At 38.5% G+C, this 21,214-nt stretch overlaps 2 protein-coding genes and 1 pseudogene across 5 annotated transcripts; all 3 read left to right on the top strand.

Annotated features, from left to right (window-relative positions):
* The first annotated feature begins 1,901 nt into the window (after positions 1-1,901).
* Positions 1,902-5,864, top strand: LOC115815813 (E3 ubiquitin-protein ligase TRIM39-like). The gene is made up of 6 exons (XM_030778829.1): positions 1,902-2,474; positions 2,691-2,786; positions 2,952-3,185; positions 3,282-3,429; positions 4,985-5,014; positions 5,326-5,864. The coding sequence occupies exons 1-6, from the start codon at positions 1,902-1,904 to the stop codon at positions 5,862-5,864; spliced, it is 1,620 nt and encodes a 539-aa protein (XP_030634689.1).
* A 3,805-nt stretch (positions 5,865-9,669) lies between these two features.
* On the top strand, positions 9,670-13,971 carry LOC115814061 (E3 ubiquitin-protein ligase TRIM39-like; annotated as a pseudogene).
* A 1,350-nt stretch (positions 13,972-15,321) lies between these two features.
* LOC115815807 (E3 ubiquitin-protein ligase TRIM39-like) lies at positions 15,322-20,685 on the top strand. 4 transcript variants are annotated; one of them, XM_030778822.1, is made up of 6 exons: positions 15,322-15,909; positions 16,055-16,150; positions 16,320-16,553; positions 16,650-16,786; positions 18,433-18,449; positions 20,123-20,685. In XM_030778822.1, exons 1-6 carry the CDS (start codon positions 15,322-15,324, stop codon positions 20,683-20,685), a joined length of 1,635 nt encoding a protein of 544 aa, XP_030634682.1. The 4 variants fall into 4 exon arrangements, with proteins under 4 accessions (XP_030634682.1, XP_030634684.1, XP_030634683.1 ...); XM_030778824.1 differs by lacking the exon at positions 18,433-18,449 and adding an exon at positions 19,170-19,181 and having other exon boundaries at positions 16,650-16,788; XM_030778823.1 differs by lacking the exon at positions 18,433-18,449 and adding an exon at positions 16,911-16,913 and having other exon boundaries at positions 16,650-16,797.
* Positions 20,686-21,214: the final 529 nt, after the last annotated feature.

Below are 21,214 nucleotides of genomic sequence, written 5' to 3'. Positions count from 1 at the left end.
ACTGTTACACCTTTGTCATATAAGAAGACAATCCTGTTTTCCAAATGAAGAACACACACAGTAAACTCCACCCAGTCAGGTGCTGTTTTAAACCTTCAGCAACAGAAAAAGAAAGTATCACAATCTCTTTCAGAGACAGGATGCACATCATTCAGAGAAATATAAACTATCAGCACAAGGTAAGTATTTTAGTACAAGATTTTAATTTAGAGACAGAGAAACCTTTTCATTTACAGTGCCAGTGTATTCAGGCTTGTATTACAGCACTGAACAAGAACATCTGATTCAGTAAATCAAAGTCCTGATGAGTGTCTAATTACAGAATCAGTTGTTTTACATCACGGCTGGAAAAAAGTCTGTTACAGAAAACTGCTTCACAAAGAGAAATAGTTTAAACAGTTTCTGTCTGACAGGTCACCGGAAGTGGGAATATTTTCATGAAATACTCTATGTGTTTTAAATACTACCTGAGCAGTTTTTATTTGGTTAGCTTTGAAGATTTGTTGGGCAGCCGTGGTCTAAAGGGTAGAGAACCGGGCTTGTGACTGGAGGGTTGCCTGTTCAATTCCCAGGCCCAGCATCCACGGCTGTGTGCTCTTGAGCAAGGCACTTAACCAATGCTCCCTGGGCGCTCACCAAGGAAGGCTGCCCACTGCTCCTGCGTCTGGTGTGTGTTCACTACTGGTGTGTTGGATGGGTTAAATGCAGAGGACAAATTCACTGCTCGCTGTTCACAGTGTGTGTGTGCAATCACTGAAACTTAACTTAAGTTTCCTGTAAACCAAAGACACTTGTCTAACCAGTTTGTTCTGAAATGTTGAGTTTCACATTTATTTTATATTGTCTATGCTATGAGCCCTTTTAATCAGTCATTTTCTTGTCCTACTATTGCATTATGATTCCTGCTTCCTTACAGTTGGGAGAACTTTTCTTACCATAATTTTATGACTTTTTTGAAAATCACTTTTATTTAATCTTTGGGCACAGACTCCAGCACAGTGAGTGAAAAAAAACATTTGACTGAGTAAATTTGTTGGAGCTTGATGTCATACAGAGAGTCAAACTGAGGATGAGCCAACGACAAAGTCAGCAACTCAGTTTAAAACGATATCAGAATCACAGAGGTACGGAGGTATTATAACACCTGAGTCTCATAGTTGATTTTCCTGAAAAAAATAAATAAATAAGATCTTTCATGCATTAGCAACAGGAGAAATTCTTACACAGTAAAATTTTAAACAGTAGCCCTGTGCTCCTGAACTAACAGGGTCATAGTGACTCTTTTCATAGTCATTTCTAGATTTAAAACTAGTGAGGATTTTCAACAATAATCTCCTGAAATTTGGATTACCTCAGATCATAAATTAGTTTCTCCCATGACTGTAAAGTTCATTCTGGCTTGTATGTTGATTGTCCACAACTTGTTTTATTTTACTTTGTTTTGTTTGGAGTCAAGGCCACAGTCAAAGCTGTGTAGCCATTGTCAGTTAGACCTAAAAAGTGAAAGAATAGTGATGAGGTACTGTAGTTAGTTGTGACTGTAGGCTAATGATTTGAGTCTGTCTTAGGGCTTACAGTGACATCTTTGCACAAAGATTGAAGTATAGGTCAGTGGTGACATAATTCCTATTTAACGTACGATGTTGAGGAGGGAGGGACTTAATTATGTCACTTTGCTGAAGAGAAAGTAAAACTGTAGAACAGAAACCTAAGCTTTAGAAAAGCCTCCTGGGTTGGGGGGTGGGGGGGGGGGGGCACTGTAAAATTATTTTGTTTATGAAACATATCGGTCTGAGAATACTGTCAATGTTTTATGTAAAAAGCCTTAATTACAGAGCTAATTTTCTTCAGTGCATAGATGAACTGACATCATAAAAACTTTTTGTGATGTTGTTGTGATTATGTACACAGACATGGCTTCCTCCAGCAGTCTCCTGTCTGAAGATCAGATCCTGTGTTCTGTCTGTCTGGATGTGTTCACTGACCCTGTTACCACTCCATGTGGTCACAACTTCTGCATGACCTGTCTCAAAGAATTCTGGGACAACATCCAGCACTGCCAGTGTCCACTCTGTAAGGAGCAGTTTAATATGAGACCTGAACTGAAAATTAATAGAGCATTTAGAGAACTTGTAGATCATTTTAAAAGGAGGGGAGACCTTGTTGCTAAACCTGGAGAAGTGTCCTGTGATGTCTGTACTGGTGAGAAACTGAAGGCTGTGAAGTCCTGTCTGGACTGTGGGTTGAGTTACTGTGAAACTCACCTGGAGCCTCATAAAACTGCTACCAGATTGAAAAAACACAAACTAATGGATCCTGTGGAGAAACTGAAGGACTATATATGTCAGAAACATGACAGACCCCTGGAGCTGTTCTGTAGAGATGACCAGACACGTGTGTGTCAGTTCTGTACTGAAACAGACCACAAGACTCACAACACTGTTCCTCTAGAGGAGGAGAGTGAGGAGAGGAAGGTGACAAATATTACAAGCATAGAGATTTGAATCATTAGATTTTTAGATTGTTAGACAATATTGCATTATACTATAAACATTTTGGCAATTGGACAGCTGTTTTAAATGTCTATTTTTTATCTTTTAGAGGAGGAGACGGTATTTGCCTTAACATGTAATATTTCAAATCAGTGTGAATCAATATTAATGTGTCAGTGTTTCTGTCTCTGTCCACAGTCTCAGCTGGGGAAAACACAGACAGAAGTGCAGCAGATGATCCAGGACAAACAGAAGAAGATTAAAGAGTTGAGACACTCAGTACAGCTCAGCAAAGTCAGTTCTGAACAGTTTACTATAAGTGCACAAAAGTTAAATGTCTTTTCTTAAGAGACATGCTTTACTCAATATGTTAATTCAGTGAGTTATTTTGTTGTTCATTTTAACATCAAAGTATAAATGTAATGATATTTATGAATGTATATTGTTGTGTTCTATTAGACAAACACAGAGCGACTGATAGCAGACAGTGTGGAGGTGTTCAGTTCTCTGATTGGCTGTATTGAGAGAAGTCTGGCTGAGCTGATTGAGCTGATGGAGGAGAAACAGAAAGCAGCAGAGAGGCAGGCTGAAGGTCTCATTAAAGAGCTGGAACAGGAGATCACTGAGCTGAAGAGGAGAGACACTGAACTGGAGCAGCTCTCCCACTCTGAAGATCACCTCCACCTCCTACAGGTCAGTGTCCCTCTCTCTGTTCAATGACACTGCTGTACATGACAGGACAAGACTCCCCATGCTGAGAGATTTCTCCTCTCTCCTGCTGGACTGTAGGATTACCCCAAAATGAGCAGACCTCCACACACCACATACTCCACTGACATCAGTATTGACCCTCATCTGCGTGTGGACACTCTGAGGAAAACTCTGGAACAGCTGGAGAAAAAATTCCATGAGGAAAAGAAGAAAGTGTGTGAGAAAGGTCAGTGCTTTATGGTCCATAATCATCACAATGTCTTATTTTAATGTGTAAGAGATATAAATATTACGCTGTCTTATTCTGTATGAGGGGAGCAAAAGGAGTAAAACAGGGTGATTTACACACCACACATTTCACTAATTAGTCAATTTATTATTTAGAAAAAGAGGAAGAAAACACATGTCTGGAATAGAACTACTAACAGGTTTCTGGTAGCCATAGCAACATATTTAAAGCCAGTGGAGTTATGCTAGACCGAAAAAAATTCTTTATATACTCACAAACACAAAGGATAAAAATATTATGTATTTATTTCTTAATCGTTTACATGTTATCTCATCCATGGTTTGGCATTCTGGATGTGTACTAAATACATCCTTGTTAGTAATACTATTAATTCTCTGTCATTCCAAAAAGCCCAGATGAGAAAATAAAGAGAGATATGTCTGGTTTTTTTTTATTACTATCTCAGATTTTTAGAAATGAAATGTCATGTCCTTGAATAAAGTTAGAAATAATGGAATGTTTTCATCACCTTATTCATATAAAACCAGAAACAGAAATATTCAATGGTATCGCCCTTTTGACTGAGTCAAAGCCAATGTACTGAAATCAGGTTAAATGGTGCTGCTTCTTAGAAAGTGGTGAAACTGGTATTTTTGAGTGGCAGTATGACTGTACTGGACGCAGTCATGACCATCAGTGTACAACCTATTTCAGTTTCACCTAAATTCATGTAACATCAATCTGGTTTTTTTTTGTTGTTGTTATTGTTGTAGTCGTTGTTATTGTTGTTTTGTTTTGTCTAACAATGAAGTTTTTTGTGTGGTGAAATTATGATCAAATTGTCCACCAGGTCTGATTCAAATTCACGACAATATTGGTCAAATGTATATAATTCTACTCAAGCTACTTTAACTGTCACAAATTGGATAAATGACTGGATGTGTGTGGAGAATCAGCATTTATTTAACAAAGACTGTGGGTCTGTTCCAGAAAGCGGGTTTAGTTTGTTAATTCAGAACAAGTAATAGACCACCTAATAGAAGAGCCTTATGGCTTTGTATTGCTGGAGAATGTAGCCATAGGGCTCTTCTATTAGGAGGTTTACTACTTACTCTGAGTTTACTAACTCTGAGTTTTCACTAAACCCTCTTTCTGGAATAGCCCCCAGACCAGAGAACAGAGGCTTAGGAACAAGAACATGAAGAAGAACAAGAACAATGGAGGTTTCACACAGATCATAATATAACTCTTAGACTTATTTAGATCCATCAGGGTAAGGTCAGATTAGACAAGACAAAGACCATGGAAAACCAGTGATATTCATGCCCACAGAACACCAGGCTAGATTAACAAAAACAAGTGTGTGCAACAACTGAATAATTAACTGAATGAACCAGGAAAACAAGGAAGTAACAAAACAAAGGAAATATGACTCAAAACAGTCAATAGAGGGGGAGAGTGAGAACCAACAACAAAATTATTAACACAAAAATATTAACCCAAGTTATAAAATTCTGTATCTTTACTCTAAATCTTGTCTGTGTGTTTTCAGAGATTGAGAGCAGAAGGAGACTGTATGCAGGTGAGTGTACAGTATCCAGTACTGAGGATCACTGGATCACTTTTCATCACACTGTCATGTTTTTACTGATCTGCTCATGAGAGATGTGGAGTGTAAATGTGTGTGTGAGTCAGACATGGAGTCACCAACAGCTCTGTACAGTTCACTCAGAGTCATCAGAGCTGTAGTGTTTTACTAAAGAGAATAACAGACATTAATGTTTCTCCTGGACACACAGTGTATGATTCACACACACACACACACACACACACACACACACACATACACAAAAACACACAAAACTAAATGAGAATTCTCTACATTGTCTACAGTGGATGTGACCCTGGATCCTGATACAGCCCATCGAAAACTCATCCTGTCTGATGATGGAAAACAAGTCAAAACTGGAGACACACGACAGAATCTCCGTGACAACCCAAAGAGGTTTTGTAGATGTCCCTGTGTCCTGGGAAAGGTGGGGTTCTCCTCAGGGAGATTTTACTATGAGGTGGAGGTCAGGGGGAAGAGTAAGTGGGATTTAGGAGTGGCCAGAGAGTCCATTAACAGGAAGGGAAATATAACACTAAGCCCTGAGGATGGATACTGGACTATATGGCTGAGGAATGGGGATGAGTATAAGGCTCTAGACTCTCCCCGTGTCCTCCTCTCTCTGAGACAGAAGCCCCAGAAGGTGGGGGTGTTTGTGGATTATGAGGAGGGTCTGGTCTCCTTTTATGATGTGGAGGCCAGTTCTCATATCTACTCTTTTACTGCTCAGTCTTTCACTGAGAAACTCTATCCATACTTCAGCCCTGATCTTAATGACAGAGGTAAAAACTCTGCCCCACTGGTCATCACTGCTGCTAGCTAAATGTGTTAAATGTGTCACTTTTGCTGAACTACTGGAAGAGAAAATTCGGAATAATAAGTAATGTCCACCACTGATGTCCATATATATAAAACATTGTATATATTAAGCACTGATCATGTGAATACAGTGTGGGAGAGAATTCTCAGCCTGGGCCAGATATGGCTAAAATTCTAACCGGACAGGTCAAAGTCCTCAGAGTCTGATGCAATATACATATATTACATGAACTCAAAGCAGCATACAACAAACAGAGCAGGTCCCAGGAGTGGCTGAAGAAACATTCACAAAGCACCAACTTTTATACAAAATCTTGTCACCTCTAGAATGGGATACACATTAGTCATGCCTTTCACACTCCTTGTCCATTTCGTAATACACCATTATCTCTGTTGTGTCCATCTGAATCTGTCACCAATCCTTAATTCTCTTCTTATTACTAGAATAGAAACAAAAAAGAAAAACTACCATGTAACCTTGAATGCCATCTACATTCTCTGCACAGAGAAGAACTTAAAGTACCTTCTCTTTTCCACCAATCACAGATCTCATCTTTTTTGTAGTAAAGAACTTGAATATTTATTTTATTACAAATGACTGTATAACTATGAACTCTTAATCATACAAATGATTACATTGATTAACTCACGTTAAAATGGCTACATAATTGTTATAGTGATTTTCATAAAACAAAGAAACATTTTTTTTCTCCAACAATAGCTTTTGTGATTGTTAGGTCATGATTCTTGTTTGTAGAGCATTATATAAAAATGTGTAATGCATTTTTTTCATCTTTTTTTTCATTTGTTCAGTTTTATTTGATAGGGATTACAGACTCTCATTGCTCTTTTTTTTTTTTTTTACTTTATTTGAAGTGTAATTCTAATGAGTAAAACTTTGGACTTTGGACTGTTTTGAGACAATGTTTAAAAGATATATTGTAGATCCATAGCTCCAGTTTTCATCTAAAACAACACAGAAAACCTGTAAGAAAATTGGGTGTGTGCTTGACAACTTTTTTTTTTTCCTTTTGTCATGTTTTTTCTTTGTCAAAGTGTCTTCCCGAAAATAAACGAATAAATTAAACAAAATAAACGTCCAAATTCAGCTGAAATTCAATCAACATATTAACAGTATTTTTATTTTCTAATGAGTTTTGGTCTTTGCCCTCTCAATCTTGTCCTCTTCAACTGCCGTCATTAACGTCCCCTGCTGGACTGGCCTACATGCTGCAGCTGAACCTGTGGTCTCTACTGATAGCCCGCTGTTCTTCATATTACACCACGTACAATGCTCAACAGGGGGATGAGGGATCCTTTGTTATTAAAATGACCAAAATGCATCCACCTTGTTAACCTGCCATCCCCTATATACTCTGTAGAGTAGTGTCAGTGACCATTAGGCCACCCCCACCCCCACCCCCCCATTAAAAAATTATAAATCACCTACTGAACACTAGACGGGCTGAAAGCATTGTTCAGAATTCTTCAAACTATGGTAATTCATAAAGGAATTAAATTAAAAAAGCATCATTTGCTTATGATATTACAGATCAATTTAAATGTCTACTCCCAAATATTATATTAATGAGGAATATCTCTTGATTAATTGTAAAATGTAAATTTCAATGTATATAAATATATGTTCATATTTTTTTCCCTTTTAAAACTGAAATTCAGTCTTACTTCCAATAACACCAGATGTGGTGAGAGTGTAATAGTGATATTTTCATTTCAAACAGGAATTCTCTGGTTATTACAAACTCTGTTTTAAATATGTATCATTATAATGTTTGACTGGTTCATACCAGGCCCTGTTCCTCATTTATAAGAGTCCTGACAGTGGATATGTGCAGCAGACACACCCACAGTCTGGACTGTCTCCCTTCTCTTATACACAGACACACCCACAGTCTGGACTGTCTCCCTTCTCTTATACACAACAGACACACCCACAGTCTGGACTGTCTCTCTTCTCTTAAACACAGACACACCCACAGTCTGGACTGTCTCTCTTCTCTTAAACACAACAGACACACCCACAGTCTGGACTGTCTACCTTCTCTTAAACGCAACAGACACACCCACAGTCTGGACTGTCTCTCTTCTCTTATACACAACAGACACACCCACAGTCTGGACTGTCTCCCTTCTCTTATACACAACAGACACACCCACAGTCTGGACTGTCTCCCTTCTCTTATACACAACAGACACACCCACAGTCTGGACTGTCTCCCTTCTCTTATACACAACAGACACACCCACAGTCTGGACTGTCTCCCTTCTCTTATACACAACAGACACACCCACAGTCTGGACTGTCTCCCTTCTCTTATACACAACAGACACACCCACAGTCTGGACTGTCTCCCTTCTCTTAAACACAACAGACACACCCACAGTCTGGACTGTCTCCCTTCTCTTAAACACAACAGACACACCCACAGTCTGGACTGTCTCCCTTCTCTTATACACAACAGACACACCCACAGTCTGGACTGTCTCCCTTCTCTTATACACAACAGACACACACACAGTCTGGACTGTCTCCCTTCTCTTAAACACAGCAGGTATTTTCTCACATGGTCATATCCCTGCAAAAAACAACATAATCAGTCATATTCATCATTATTCTTTTGAAATAAAGCAGTGGAAGAAAATTTTCCACAGGTCTGGCCTCAGGATCGAGTCACTTCAAGTATTTTAGGTAACTGCAGTTCAGTCTTGATCAAGACACTTCTGATATGTTAGTGCCCTTTTGTGTTGTTTTTGGGTACTGACAACATCTTTGGCAACCACTTTAGGGTCCTATGAAGAACTGATAATATTTTAAATGCTTTTGACTGAAAGTAGTCAAACCTCTACAGTTCATCCATCCATCCATCCATCCATCCATCCATCCAGAAATGTGTTGTGTTGTGTTTATATTGTTTTGTGTTGTTTAATAAAACAATTAGAGAAACCATCTGGAATGACCTAGATGTCCCTTGTCCTCATTTTTTTACCTGCTTAATCCAGGTATCATTTTTTGTTACTGCAGTACCCATCTCTGGGACCCATAACACCCACAACTTGTTAATTCTACTTTGTTTTGTTTAGAGTCTAGGCCACAGTTAAAGCTGTGCAGTCATTATCAGTTAGACCTAAAAAGTGAAAGGATAGTGACAATGTTATGTAGTGACTGTGACAATCTGAATCTGTTTTTGGGCTTACAGTGACATCTTGTGCACAAAGATTGAATTACAGGTCAGTGGTGACATAAATCCTATTACTGTACAGTACTGAGGAGGGAGGGGCTTATTGATAACACTCTGTTGAAGAGAAAGTAAAACTGTTGAACAGAAACTTTTTCCCATTTCTTCCCAGTGAATTTATTTAGAAAGGTCGTCTCTTTTACAGTGATCAACGTGGACGACCACTTATTTATTCAGAGACAACACAGGGGAAAACCAAAACAGAGAGTAAGTTTTGTCTGTGTGTGTGTGTGTGTGTGTGTGTCTGTGTGTGTGTGTGTGTGTGTGTGCGTGTGTGTGTGTGTGTGTGTGTGTGTGTGTGAGGTTTGAGAGAGCAAGCGAGAAAGAGAGACAGAAAGAAAGAGAAAAGAAAAGATAGAACAAGAGAAAATGCATGTGTGAGATGAGTGTGAAATTAATTTCTTTTATGGAGCATGTTTCTGTTGATCTGAGAAGGTTGCTAAAAAGTTTTATGTACGTGGTCTTTGTAAATACAGAGCTGATTTCCCAAAGTCCAAAGATTATCTGATTTCATAAACTTTTTATGATGTCCTTGTATTTGTTTAGACAGACATGACTTCCTCCAGCAGTCTCCTGTCTGAAGATCAGTTCCTGTGTTCTGTCTGTCTGGATGTGTTCACTGACCCTGTCTCTACTCCATGTGGTCACAACTTCTGTGTGACCTGTCTCAATAAACACTGGGACAGCACCCAGCACTGCCAGTGTCCACTCTGTAAGGAGCAGTTTAATATAAGACCTGAGCTCAAAATTAATACAATACTTAGAGAAGTTGTAGATCATTTTAAGAAAAAGGGAGACCTTGTCAAACCTGGAGAAGTGTCCTGTGATGTCTGTACTGCTCAGAAACTGAAGGCTGTGAAGTCCTGTCTGGACTGTGGGTTGAGTTACTGTGAAACTCACCTGGAGCCTCATAAAAATTAAAGCAAAACTAAAAAAACACAAACTGATGGATCCTGTGGAGAACCTGGAGGACTATATATGCCAGAAACATGAGAGACCCCTGGAGCTGTTCTGCAGAGATGACCAGACATGTGTGTGTCAGTTCTGTACTGAGGGAGACCACAAGACTCACAACACTGTTCCCCTAGAGGAGGAGAATGAGGAGAGAAAGGTGACAAACATGATAAACGCTGAGATTTGAACGATTAGATTTTCATATTCTTAGACAATATTACATTATACACTATGAACATTTTGCACTTACACAGCTGTTTAAATGTTTATTTTACTTTGTGGAGGAGACGGTATTTCTTTTAACATATGTACTGTTTCAGTCAATGTGAACAGTACACATCTATATTAGCTTGTGAAATTTTTGAGTGTTTCTCTCTCTGTCCACAGTCTCAGCTGGGGAAAACACAGACAGAAGTGCAGCACATGATCCAGGACAAACTGAAGAAGATTAAAGAGATCAAACACTCAGTAGAGCTCAGCAAAGTTGGTTCAGAACAATTTATTTAAGTGTAAAAAGTCAAAGGTTGTTTTTTTTAGTGACATACTTTACCCAGGATGTTAATTCAGTGAGTTATTTTGTTGTTCATTTGTACATTTAAGTAAAAATATAGTAATAGTTATGAATGTATATTGTTGTGTTCTATTAGACAAACACGGAGAGACAGATAGCAGACAGTGTGAAGGTGTTCAGTTCTCTGATTGGCTGTATTGAGAGAAGTCGGGCTGAGCTGATTGGGCTGATGAAGGAGAAACAGAAAGCAGCAGAGAGGCAGGCTGAAGGTCTCATTAAAGAGCTGGAGCAGGAGATCACTGAGCTGAAGAGGAGAGACACTGAGCTGGAGCAGCTCTCCCACTTTGAAGATCACCTCCACCTCCTACAGGTCAGTGTCCCTCTCTCTGTTCAGTGACAATGCAGCACATGACAGGACAAGACTCCCCATGCTGAGAGATTTCTCCTCTCTCCTGCTGGACTGTAGGTTTACCCAACACTGTGCAGCCCTCCACACACCACACACTCCACTGACATCAGTATTGACCCTCATCTGTGTGTGGACACTCTGAGGAAAACTCTGGAACAGCTGGAGAAAAAATTCCGTGAGGAAGTCGGGCGAGAGTGTGAGAAAGGTCAGTGCTTTATGGTCCATCATCATCTTTTGATCTTTAATGTGTGTGACACATAAACATTATGCTGTTTTATTTTAATCTGCACATGGAGAGTGGTGTGATACTCAGCTAATGAAAAAGAAAAAGTCCCATAGATCTCTTAGATGGTCTAACAGGAGTAAAACAGGGTCATTTCACACCACACACTCCAATCATTAATAATTATTTATCATATTTACAAATATAAACATATTAAAAGCCAGTGGAGTTAATGCTAGAAAAAAACCCTTCAAATACTTTCAAAGAAAAAGGATAAAAAATATTATCTACTTATTTCTTGATTGTTTAAATATTATTTTATACACTGCTTAGGATTCTGTATGTATACTTAATACAACTTTGTTTGTAATACTATTAATTCTGTGTCATTCAGACCTTTACAGATAAGGTTTCGTCTGAGATATTTGAAAATGAAACATCTTGTCCCTGAATAATGAAAGCAATAATTGAATGTCTTCATCATCTCATTCAAATGAAATCAGAAATGGGAGTGTTTAGTGCTGTCACCCTTTGACTAACGTGAATGCAATATACTGACATCAGGTTAAACAGAGCTGATTCTTAGAAAGTGGTGAAACTAGTATTTTACTGTGAGTGACAATATGACTGTGCAGTGAACAGTTATGATCATCACTGAATCATCAGTTTCAGTTTACACTAAATGCATTTAACAACTGTCTTCTCTTTGTCTAAAGTGTTTATGTCATGAAATTTTAACCCAATTGTCTATCTGTGCTGATTTAAATTCACCGCAATATTACTGAAATGTATACTATTCTACTCAGGTTATTTTAAACTGTCACAAATTGAATAAGAGACTGGATGTGTGTGCAGAACCAGCGTTTATTTAACAAAGGTCAGGCCAAAGAACAGAGACCCAGGAACAAGTACAGGAGCAAGGGAGTATTCAGACAGAATTCAAGATGACTCTTATTTAGATCCATTAAGGCAAGGTCAGGTTAGACAAGACAAAGACCATGGAAAACTAGCGATATTTATCCAAAGAACACAAGGGAGTGACTAAATAAAGATCTGACTCAAAATGGCCAGTAGAGGTGGAGAGTCAGAACCAGGGTGTGACACTAAACTTCTTTATCAGGCTGCTCTTTGTCCAAAAGTAACAGACTAACAACAAAAATATTAATCAAAGTCATGAAATGCTGTGTCTTTACTCGTAATCTTGTCTGTGTGTTTTCAGAGATTGAGAGCAGAAGGAGACTACATGCAGGTGAGTGTACAGTATCCAGTACTGAGGATCACTGGATCACTTTTGATCACACTGTCATGTTTTTACTGATCTGCTCATGACAGATGTGGAGTGTAAATGTGTGTGTGAGTCAGACATGGAGTCACCAACAGCTCTGTACAGTTCACTCAGAGTCATCTGAGCTGTAGTGTTTTACTGAAGAGAATAACAGACATTAATGTTTCTCCTGGACACACAGTGTATGATTCACACAGAATATGAACCAGTGACCTCAGTTATCATAGACACACACACACACACAGACTCAAAAACACACAAAACTAAATGAGAATTCTCTACATTGTCTACAGTGGATGTGACTCTGGATCCTGATACAGCACATCCCAAACTCATCCTGTCTGATGATGGAAAACAAGTGGAACATGGAAACACACGACAGAATTTCCCTGACAACCCAGAGAGGTTTGATAGATGTCCCTGTGTCCTGGGGAAAGAGGGGTTCTCCTCAGGGAGATTTTACTATGAGGTGGAGGTCAGGGGGAAGACTAAGTGGACTTTAGGAGTGGCCAGAGAGTCAATTAACAGGAAGGGAAAGATTACATTAAGCCCTGAGGATGGATACTGGACCATATGGCTGAGGAATGGGGATGAGTATGAGGCTCTAGACTCTCCCTTTGCCATTTTGTTTGTTTGTTTACTCTTTTGTCTATTTACTGTGCTGTATATTGGTGAATTGGAAATTCAACTCTGTGTGTGTGTGTGTGTGTGTATGTGTGTGTGTGTTACACATTTCCTACTCCAGAACATGTTAAAGCAAACCTGTATCTGTATATTCTAGACACTTCAAATATGTTGGTGCCCTCTTGTGATGGTTTGGGAGAACTGCATACATCTTCAGCATTTAAGGCCCTGGCAGAAAACGCTGATAATATTTCAAATCTTTTCGACAGAAACAGTTAAACTGTGACATGTTTGTGTTTCTTAAATTAAAGACAGATATTGTCATTGAATTGTTTGCATTTTCGTTTTTGTTTGCACCTCCTCTTGCTTCTCAGACAGTAAAGTGTTTTTGAAACAATGTTGATTAGTTATCAGGCAAAAGTATTGTATCAACGTCTGACGGATCTCAAGTGCTCATTTAGCATTGATCTTGTTTGTTATATTGGAGATTTATTTATTTAACATGGAAAACCAAACAATGTCCAACACTGAATCAGTGTCATTTCAACACTTAAGTATTACAGTCACTCACGGCTGTTGAAATAATTGTGAATCAGTAGTTGTGCCATAACTGATATCATTTGAAAGCAAGCCAGCACAGACAGCAAATGTAGAAGACAACACTGATTAGATTTGACTTTGATCTTCTGTTCACTCCATTTAGTGGGGCCCAGTTCCCTCATGCTTGTGTTCCCCTGTTGTGCCTCTACTGTTCCTGCACGAATTCACGAGACCTGCTGCTGCAACGGCAAGACAGCCATCTTCCCACCCGTACCAGACAACTGGACACCAGTAAACGATGTGAATAGGGGGTGAAAGGCAAATCCAGTCAATAGTGTTTCAGCTACATCGTGCTGTCAGTGTTGGGAACCTTATATCACTGAATCAAGGCTGTTTTAATACACAATACAAAACAAATCTCAGCATTAGAACAATGATTATTCAGCCCTGGGTGAGTGCAGTATTTAAGTGTTGAATCAGAGCTGACATCAGTGTTGGACATGGTTTATTCTATCATGTTGAATAGATGGTAAATACAGGGAGTGAGATCAGTGCTAGATCCACACTGGACATCGATCAAATATAAATAATGATTCAATGGTTTTGCCTGATGTTTAATCAGTGTTGTTTCTACTAGATTTAGCCATCACTAAGGTAGAGCATCAAACCTTTATTAATATCTTCTCAATGTAGAAAACCTCCCTTTACATTAATATTGATAAGTGGTCTTTAGACATGTATCCTTTCAATGCTGAAACCTTTACCAGACATCAAAGTAGACCCAATATTGCCTTCGCAATGTGGAAACACTCACCAAATATCATTTTAGAATAAATATTAATCAACATCACATTTGCCATGTAGAAAAGCGAAGCAATTATCATTCTTGCTCCAGTGTTTGCTTTTCAACAATGACCATAAATCAGCGCTTTTGACCATACATCAAAGTCAAATCAATACCACCTTGCTACCTAGAATGTCTTTCTTGTATGATTGAACATGAGTGAGTAAAAGCTATGTTATCAATAGATACTCTTAATGTTTACTCACTAATGATTACTGACACTTTGTGTGAGTGAAGAGGGACACCCTGAGTGTGAGTACGGAATTACAGTTGAGTGACGTCATAAACCAACCAATCACAAAGTTCTCATGGCCACAGACTTATGTAAGCTGCAGGAGTGAGGAGGGAGGAGCTTAAAGCTTAGCTTCTCGCTGTGCTGAAGTGAAAGTTAAACTGGAGATCAGGAACTTGTTCCTACTCAGCATTAACTCCAGAAGAATCTTCTGCTCCACAGTGATCAACATGGATTATTACCACTGATTTGTTCAGGAGAGAGAGAATTCAGATACAGAGGAATAAGGGGGAAAAAGAGTGAGTAAATATACATCTGTGTGTGTGTGTGTGTGTGTGTGTGTGTGTGTGTGTGTGTGTACGTGAGAGAGACAGAGAAAAAGAGAGAGAGAGAGAGGCTTTTGTTTTGGAGATAAAATAGTTACATAGATCAAATACATATTTCATTTGATAGTTTGTAAATATTTATCAAAAGCCTTTAAAAAACAGTTTTGCTTAGATGGTTATTGTGAGTACAGAGTGAACATGGATCACCTGATATCAGGAACAATTTTAATGATGACATTTTTTTGTTTAGACAGACATGGCTTCCTCCAGCAGTCTCCTGTCTGAAGATGAGTTCCTGTGTTCTGTCTGTCTGGATGTGTTCACTGACCCTGTCTCTACTCCATGTGGTCACAACTTCTGTATGACCTGTCTCAATAAACACTGGGACAGCACTCCACACTGCCTGTGTCCACTCTGTAAGGAGCAGTTTAATATAAGACCTGAGCTTCGCGTTAACACTTTCATATCTGGACTGGCGGCTGAGTTCAGGAAAACAGTTCAGCTGAAAGTTAGTGACCCTAAAGAAGAACTTGCTATCAAACCTGGAGAAGTGCCCTGTGATGTCTGTACTGGTCAGAAACTGAAGGCTGTGATGTCCTGTCTGGACTGTGGGTTGAGTTACTGTGAAACTCACCTGGAGCCTCATAAAATTAAAGCAAAAATGAAAAAACACAAACTGATAAATCCTGTGGAGAACCTGGAGGACTATATATGTCAGAAACATGACAGACCCCTGGAGCTGTTCTGTAGAGATGACCAGACACGTGTGTGTCAGTTCTGTACTGAGGGAGACCACAAGACTCACAACACTGTTCCCCTAGAGGAGGAGAGTGAGCAGAGGAAGGTGAGAGACATTACAAACACTGAAATTTGGATGACTGGATTTTTCAGTTGTTATATATTGCATTACACTATAAACATTACAATGTGAATAATACACATCTATATTAATCTGTGAACTGTGTGAGTGTTTCTCTCTCTGTCCACAGTCTCAGCTGGGGAAAACACAGACAGAAGTTCAGCAGATGATCCAGGACAAACTGAAGAAGATTAAAGAGATCAGACATTCAGTAGAGCTCAGCAAAGTTGGTTCAGAACAATTTATTTAAGTGTAAAAAGTCAAAGGTTTTTGTTTTTTTTTAAGTGACATACTTTACCCAGGATGTTAATTTAGTGAGTTATTTAGTTGTTCATTTGAATGTGTAAGTACAAATACAATGATAGTTATGAATGTATATTGTTGTGTTCTATTAGACAAACACAGAGAGACTGATAGCAGACAGTGTGGAGGTGTTCAGCTCTCTGATTGGCTGTATTGAGAGAAGTCAGACTGAGCTGATTGAGCTGATGAAGGAGAAACAGAAAGCAGCAGAGAGGCAGGCTGACGGTCTCATTAAAGAGCTGGAGCAGGAGATCACTGAGCTGAAGAGGAGAGACACTGAACTGGAGCAGCTCTCCCACTCTGAAGATCACCTCCACCTCCTACAGGTCAGTGTCCCTCTCTCTGCTCAATGACAATGCAGCACATGACAGGACAAGACTCCCCATGCTGAGAGATTTCTCCTCTCTCCTGCTGGACTGTAGGTTTACCCAACACTGTGCAGCCCTCCACACACCACACACTCCACTGACATCAGTATTGACCCTCATCTGTGTGTGGACACTCTGAGGAAAACTCTGGAACAGCTGGAGAAAAAATTGTATGAGGAAAAGAAGAAAGTGTGTGAGAAAGGTCAGTGCTTTATGCTCCATAATCTTCACAATGACTTATTTTAATCACAGTCTTATTTTAATGTGTTTGAGATATACATATTTACACAGTATTCTTTTAATGTTTATTAGGAGAATGTGTGAAATTCTCAGATTAAAAAGAGAAAATGCCTAGATCTCATGTGTGGTCTAATACTAGTAAAATCGGATCAGTTCCTTCAATATTCCGTTTTACTTTTACTTTGAAAAGTTTTAAAAATTCATAAAAATTGGACCCAAATCAAATTTAGCTCTGACACAGTGGGAGATCCGTACTCAAAGAGATCTGCAGAATGCAACCGGGAAACATTTGTTAAATATTTATGAAGAAATATGATAAAAGAGAATTTTTTAAAATTGTTTAACTTTATAATGTACACAACAGACAAATGAACAGATATCTGAATCCTCTTTTGGATGCTGGTCTGATCAGGGGTAGGCAACCTTAACGATATAAAGAGTAATTTTGGGCCAGAATGAAAAAAAAAAGTCTGGGTGCAGCCACAAGATATTTGAGCCCCTTAAATGCAGGCTCCACAGCCTATTACTCTAAATGAGCCATCAGCATTACTGATAGGTCTAATGAGCGTCATTCACATGTTTCACCACAAGGTGGCTGCAGTAGGCTATTTATCATTATATGATACTTTAACTTTGCATTTCCATTACAATAATGCAATGTTTTGCCGCATTTATGAAATTATAGAACTACTGCGATAAAGAGCACAGTTGACACTTTTATTATTTTAACTGGGGGCTGCTATTTCCAATAAAACACCAAACTGATGGATTGTGCAGGGGAGAAACAATCCACATGACATGTTTACTCAGAAATGGAGTAGCTATAAATAGCCATGCAGGCCTAGTCCGAGTGCTCCCTGTGTTTGCGCAAATGAAATGAATAGCCCAAATGTCATTAAATGAAAAGTAGCCTACTTCGAAAATAAATAAAACACAGCTTGCTTTAAAAATACAAAAGTTTAAAAAAGCAAAATAAAAAAGGCCAGTTTCAAACAATTAAACTCTGAACAAATTCCAGTTCAATCCTGTTTTTCTTTTTTCCTAAGCCATGTACTCGACAGCAATCAACCCTCTGGGCCTGATGAGCAAAATTATAACCTAATAAAGGATTCTGTTCTCACCAGTTTATTGGGATTTCTGCATCTGAACATCACTGCAGATCTTCTGGATATCAGGGCTGTATTTGGTCTCTGCTGGCATCTCTTTGAGTATATTGAAGGTCTCTGTCAATTTCCCCCCATGAGGAGGAAAACTGATCACTAAACTTCTGCCCCAGAATTTGATTGGTGAACCCAGAGAGACATATGTCTCTGTGTGTTTCAGGTGAAGTTTTTCACACATGGAGGACTACAGTCATCTGTGTTTCAGTTTTCACTGTGATATTTGTCACTGTGGTCGTGTCACTGGTTCTCTGCATTCACAGACAGAATGTTAACTTTCAAGGTAATTCCACAGCTGAATTATTGTCTCTAAAAAACTAGCTGCATGTATAAGATCATTTAATATTGATGAAGGTTTTGTCTACTGTTAATGACACTTTATCTTGTCCAAGAGTTTAATGCTCCCTTTGTCTCATTTCAGAATGTGAAAAGAATAGATTACTGGAAGGTGAGTGTCCTCTTCATTTGACGTATTAGACAATTTAAACTCAATTTCTCACATCAACATTTGTCCTAATTAATATTTAGCATGAATCATCCTTTTTTCCTGTACATGAGTTTAATATTGCATTTGTCTTATTTCAGAAAAGAACACAGTACATGAAGGTGAGAGTCCTGTTCATTGTCATATTACACCATTTAAAATCAACATGTTAGTAACTTTTTTAGAATCATGTGAAATAAGACAGCACTGAAACAGTCAGTCTTGATTATATAGGAAAAACCTGAGGAAGAGAGAAACTCAATCAGGACAGAAATGTTTTAATATTCTACTGAATACTGAGGATCTGAACACAATACAATTAAGATGAATAAAAGTGAAACAAACTCATTGATTTTGTCCGGTTGATGCTAATTATACTAAATTGTCCAGTTAGTCATCAGGTGAAACCTGGAGTCAGAGAATAGAGCACAGACATTAACATAGGCTCGGATATATCTTACAGTTTTGTACTTATTAAATTAAAGAGAAATTTATAATATATCCAAAAGAAAAATGGATATACCTCAGTACTCTACAGGACTGTACTGAATATATAATTAATTCTACTCTGAATGCTATTCATTTTATTTACAGCTGCTGAGAGGAAAGGGGCAGAGATGAAGAGAGGTAGGTCCTGCTTTTATTTCTCTCATTTTATCTGAATATCTTCATGTCCTTTAGTGATATGAGCAGAAATTGAGTGTTTTCAGCATTTTACTCAAGTAAAATCTAAAATGGGTGGTCTCATTGTCCATCCTGACATCTGTTGACCAGCAATCAGGCTGAAGGCAATGTTGCACATCTGACATCTGATTAGACAGTGCTGATTCTTAGAAAGTGGTGAAACTGGTATTTTTCTCCAAAATGACAGTATGACTATACAGTGGACAATTTATGATTATCACCCTACAACCACTTTCAGTCTACACTAAATGCCTTTAACAACAATCTGCTATTAGACTAGAAGTGGAGGTTTTTGTGTCATGAAATTGTAATCAAATTTTCCATTAATGTTGACTGAAATTCAAAACTATGTATACCATTCCACTCATACCACCTTAACTAGCATGAACTGGGTAAGAAACTGGAAGCATGTACAGGACCAGTGTTTATTTAACAAAGGTCAGGCCAGAGAACAGAGGCACAGGAGGACAAACAAGAACAAGTTCACACAGTATTCAATATAACTCTAAATAAGACTTATTTTGATCCATCAGGGTAAGGTCAGGTTAGACAAGATAAAGACCATGGAAAACCAATGGTATTTATAAAAAATGAAAACCAGGCTAGATTAACAAAAACAGGTCTGCACAGTGATTGATTCTTCGTTCAGTCAGTTAATTATTCAATATGCTCTTTGGGAATATTAATTCAGTCATATTTTTAATATCTGTCCTGCAATCTTCAGAGAGGTTCATTGGAGTCATGACAAAGTTCATAGCCTAAGTCATGAAATGTTGTGTCTTTTCTCTAAATCTTATCTGTGTGTTTTCAGAAATTGAGAGCAGGAGACTACATGCAGGTGAGTGTACAGTAACACTGTTGTGTTTTTATGCATCTGCTGATGAGAGATGTGGAGTGTAAATGTGTGTGTGACCTCAGTTATCATGAACCAAAGACTGCTACACACACACACAATTAAGTGAAAATTCTCTACTTGCGTGCAGTGGATGTGACTCTGGATCCTGATACAGCACATCCTGAGCTCATCCTCTCTGATGATGGAAAACAAGTGAAACATGCAGACAGACGACAGAATCTCCCTGACAACCCAGAGAGGTTTGATATATGTGTGAATGCCCTGGGAAAGGAGGGGTTCTCCTCAGGGAGATTTTACTATGAGGTGGAGGTCAAGGGGAAGACTAAGTGGACTTTAGGAGTGGTCAGAGAGTCTATTAACAGGAAGGGACAGATTACACTAAGCCCTGAGGATGGATACTGGGCCATATACCTGAGGAATGGGGATGAATATAAGGCGCTAGACTCTCCCCGTGTCCTCCTCTCTCTGAGACAGAAGCCCCAGAAGGTGGGAGTGTTTGTGGATTATGAGGAGGGTCTGGTCTCCTTTCATGATGTGGAGGCCAGTTCTCATATCTACTCTTTCACTAGTCAGTCTTTCACTGAGAAACTCTATCCATACTTCAGCCCTTGTATTAATGATGGAGGTGAAAACTCTGCTCCACTGCTCATCACTCCTGTCAGATAGTCTTTTCATCAGTCATTTTTTTTTTTTTTTTTGTGTTGTTGTGTTGTTTTTCTCTATTGTAATATTTTGGAGTATTGTACAAGAAAATGTACAACTGATGCTAATTTACCAATATAAATAATGTTTTTCTTTATTCTTAGTCATTTTGTACATCTTTGCCAGATAACAGAGAAAAAAATGAAAAAAAAATCTCCCCAAAATTAATTTTTCCCCAAATTCATTTTGTGACTTATGTTCATCTTTTTTTTGATATTGTAAAATTTAGTACGATGAGTCTAGACAAACGTTTAAGATTAACAAAACTCTTTCTCTCACAGTTTTATTCTTGAATCATTGATACACTTGGATGTTTCATGCAGTAGTAATCTAGCTGACAGGGTTTTGTTGTTTGTTTGCTCTTTTCCTTACTTACTGTGCTGTGTTACACGTTTCTTACTCCAGAACATGTTAATGCAAACCTGTATCACTCATTCAGCAACAGATATGGATCAGAATTCACACATTGAGGTTATAATACATCAAGCATAAA

Source organism: Chanos chanos, chromosome 6 (genome assembly GCF_902362185.1).
Source record: "Chanos chanos chromosome 6, fChaCha1.1, whole genome shotgun sequence".
Classification (NCBI taxonomy): domain Eukaryota; kingdom Metazoa; phylum Chordata; class Actinopteri; order Gonorynchiformes; family Chanidae; genus Chanos; species Chanos chanos.
Note: the sequence above shows the minus strand (reverse complement) of the source record. Positions and strands in the feature narration are given on the sequence as shown.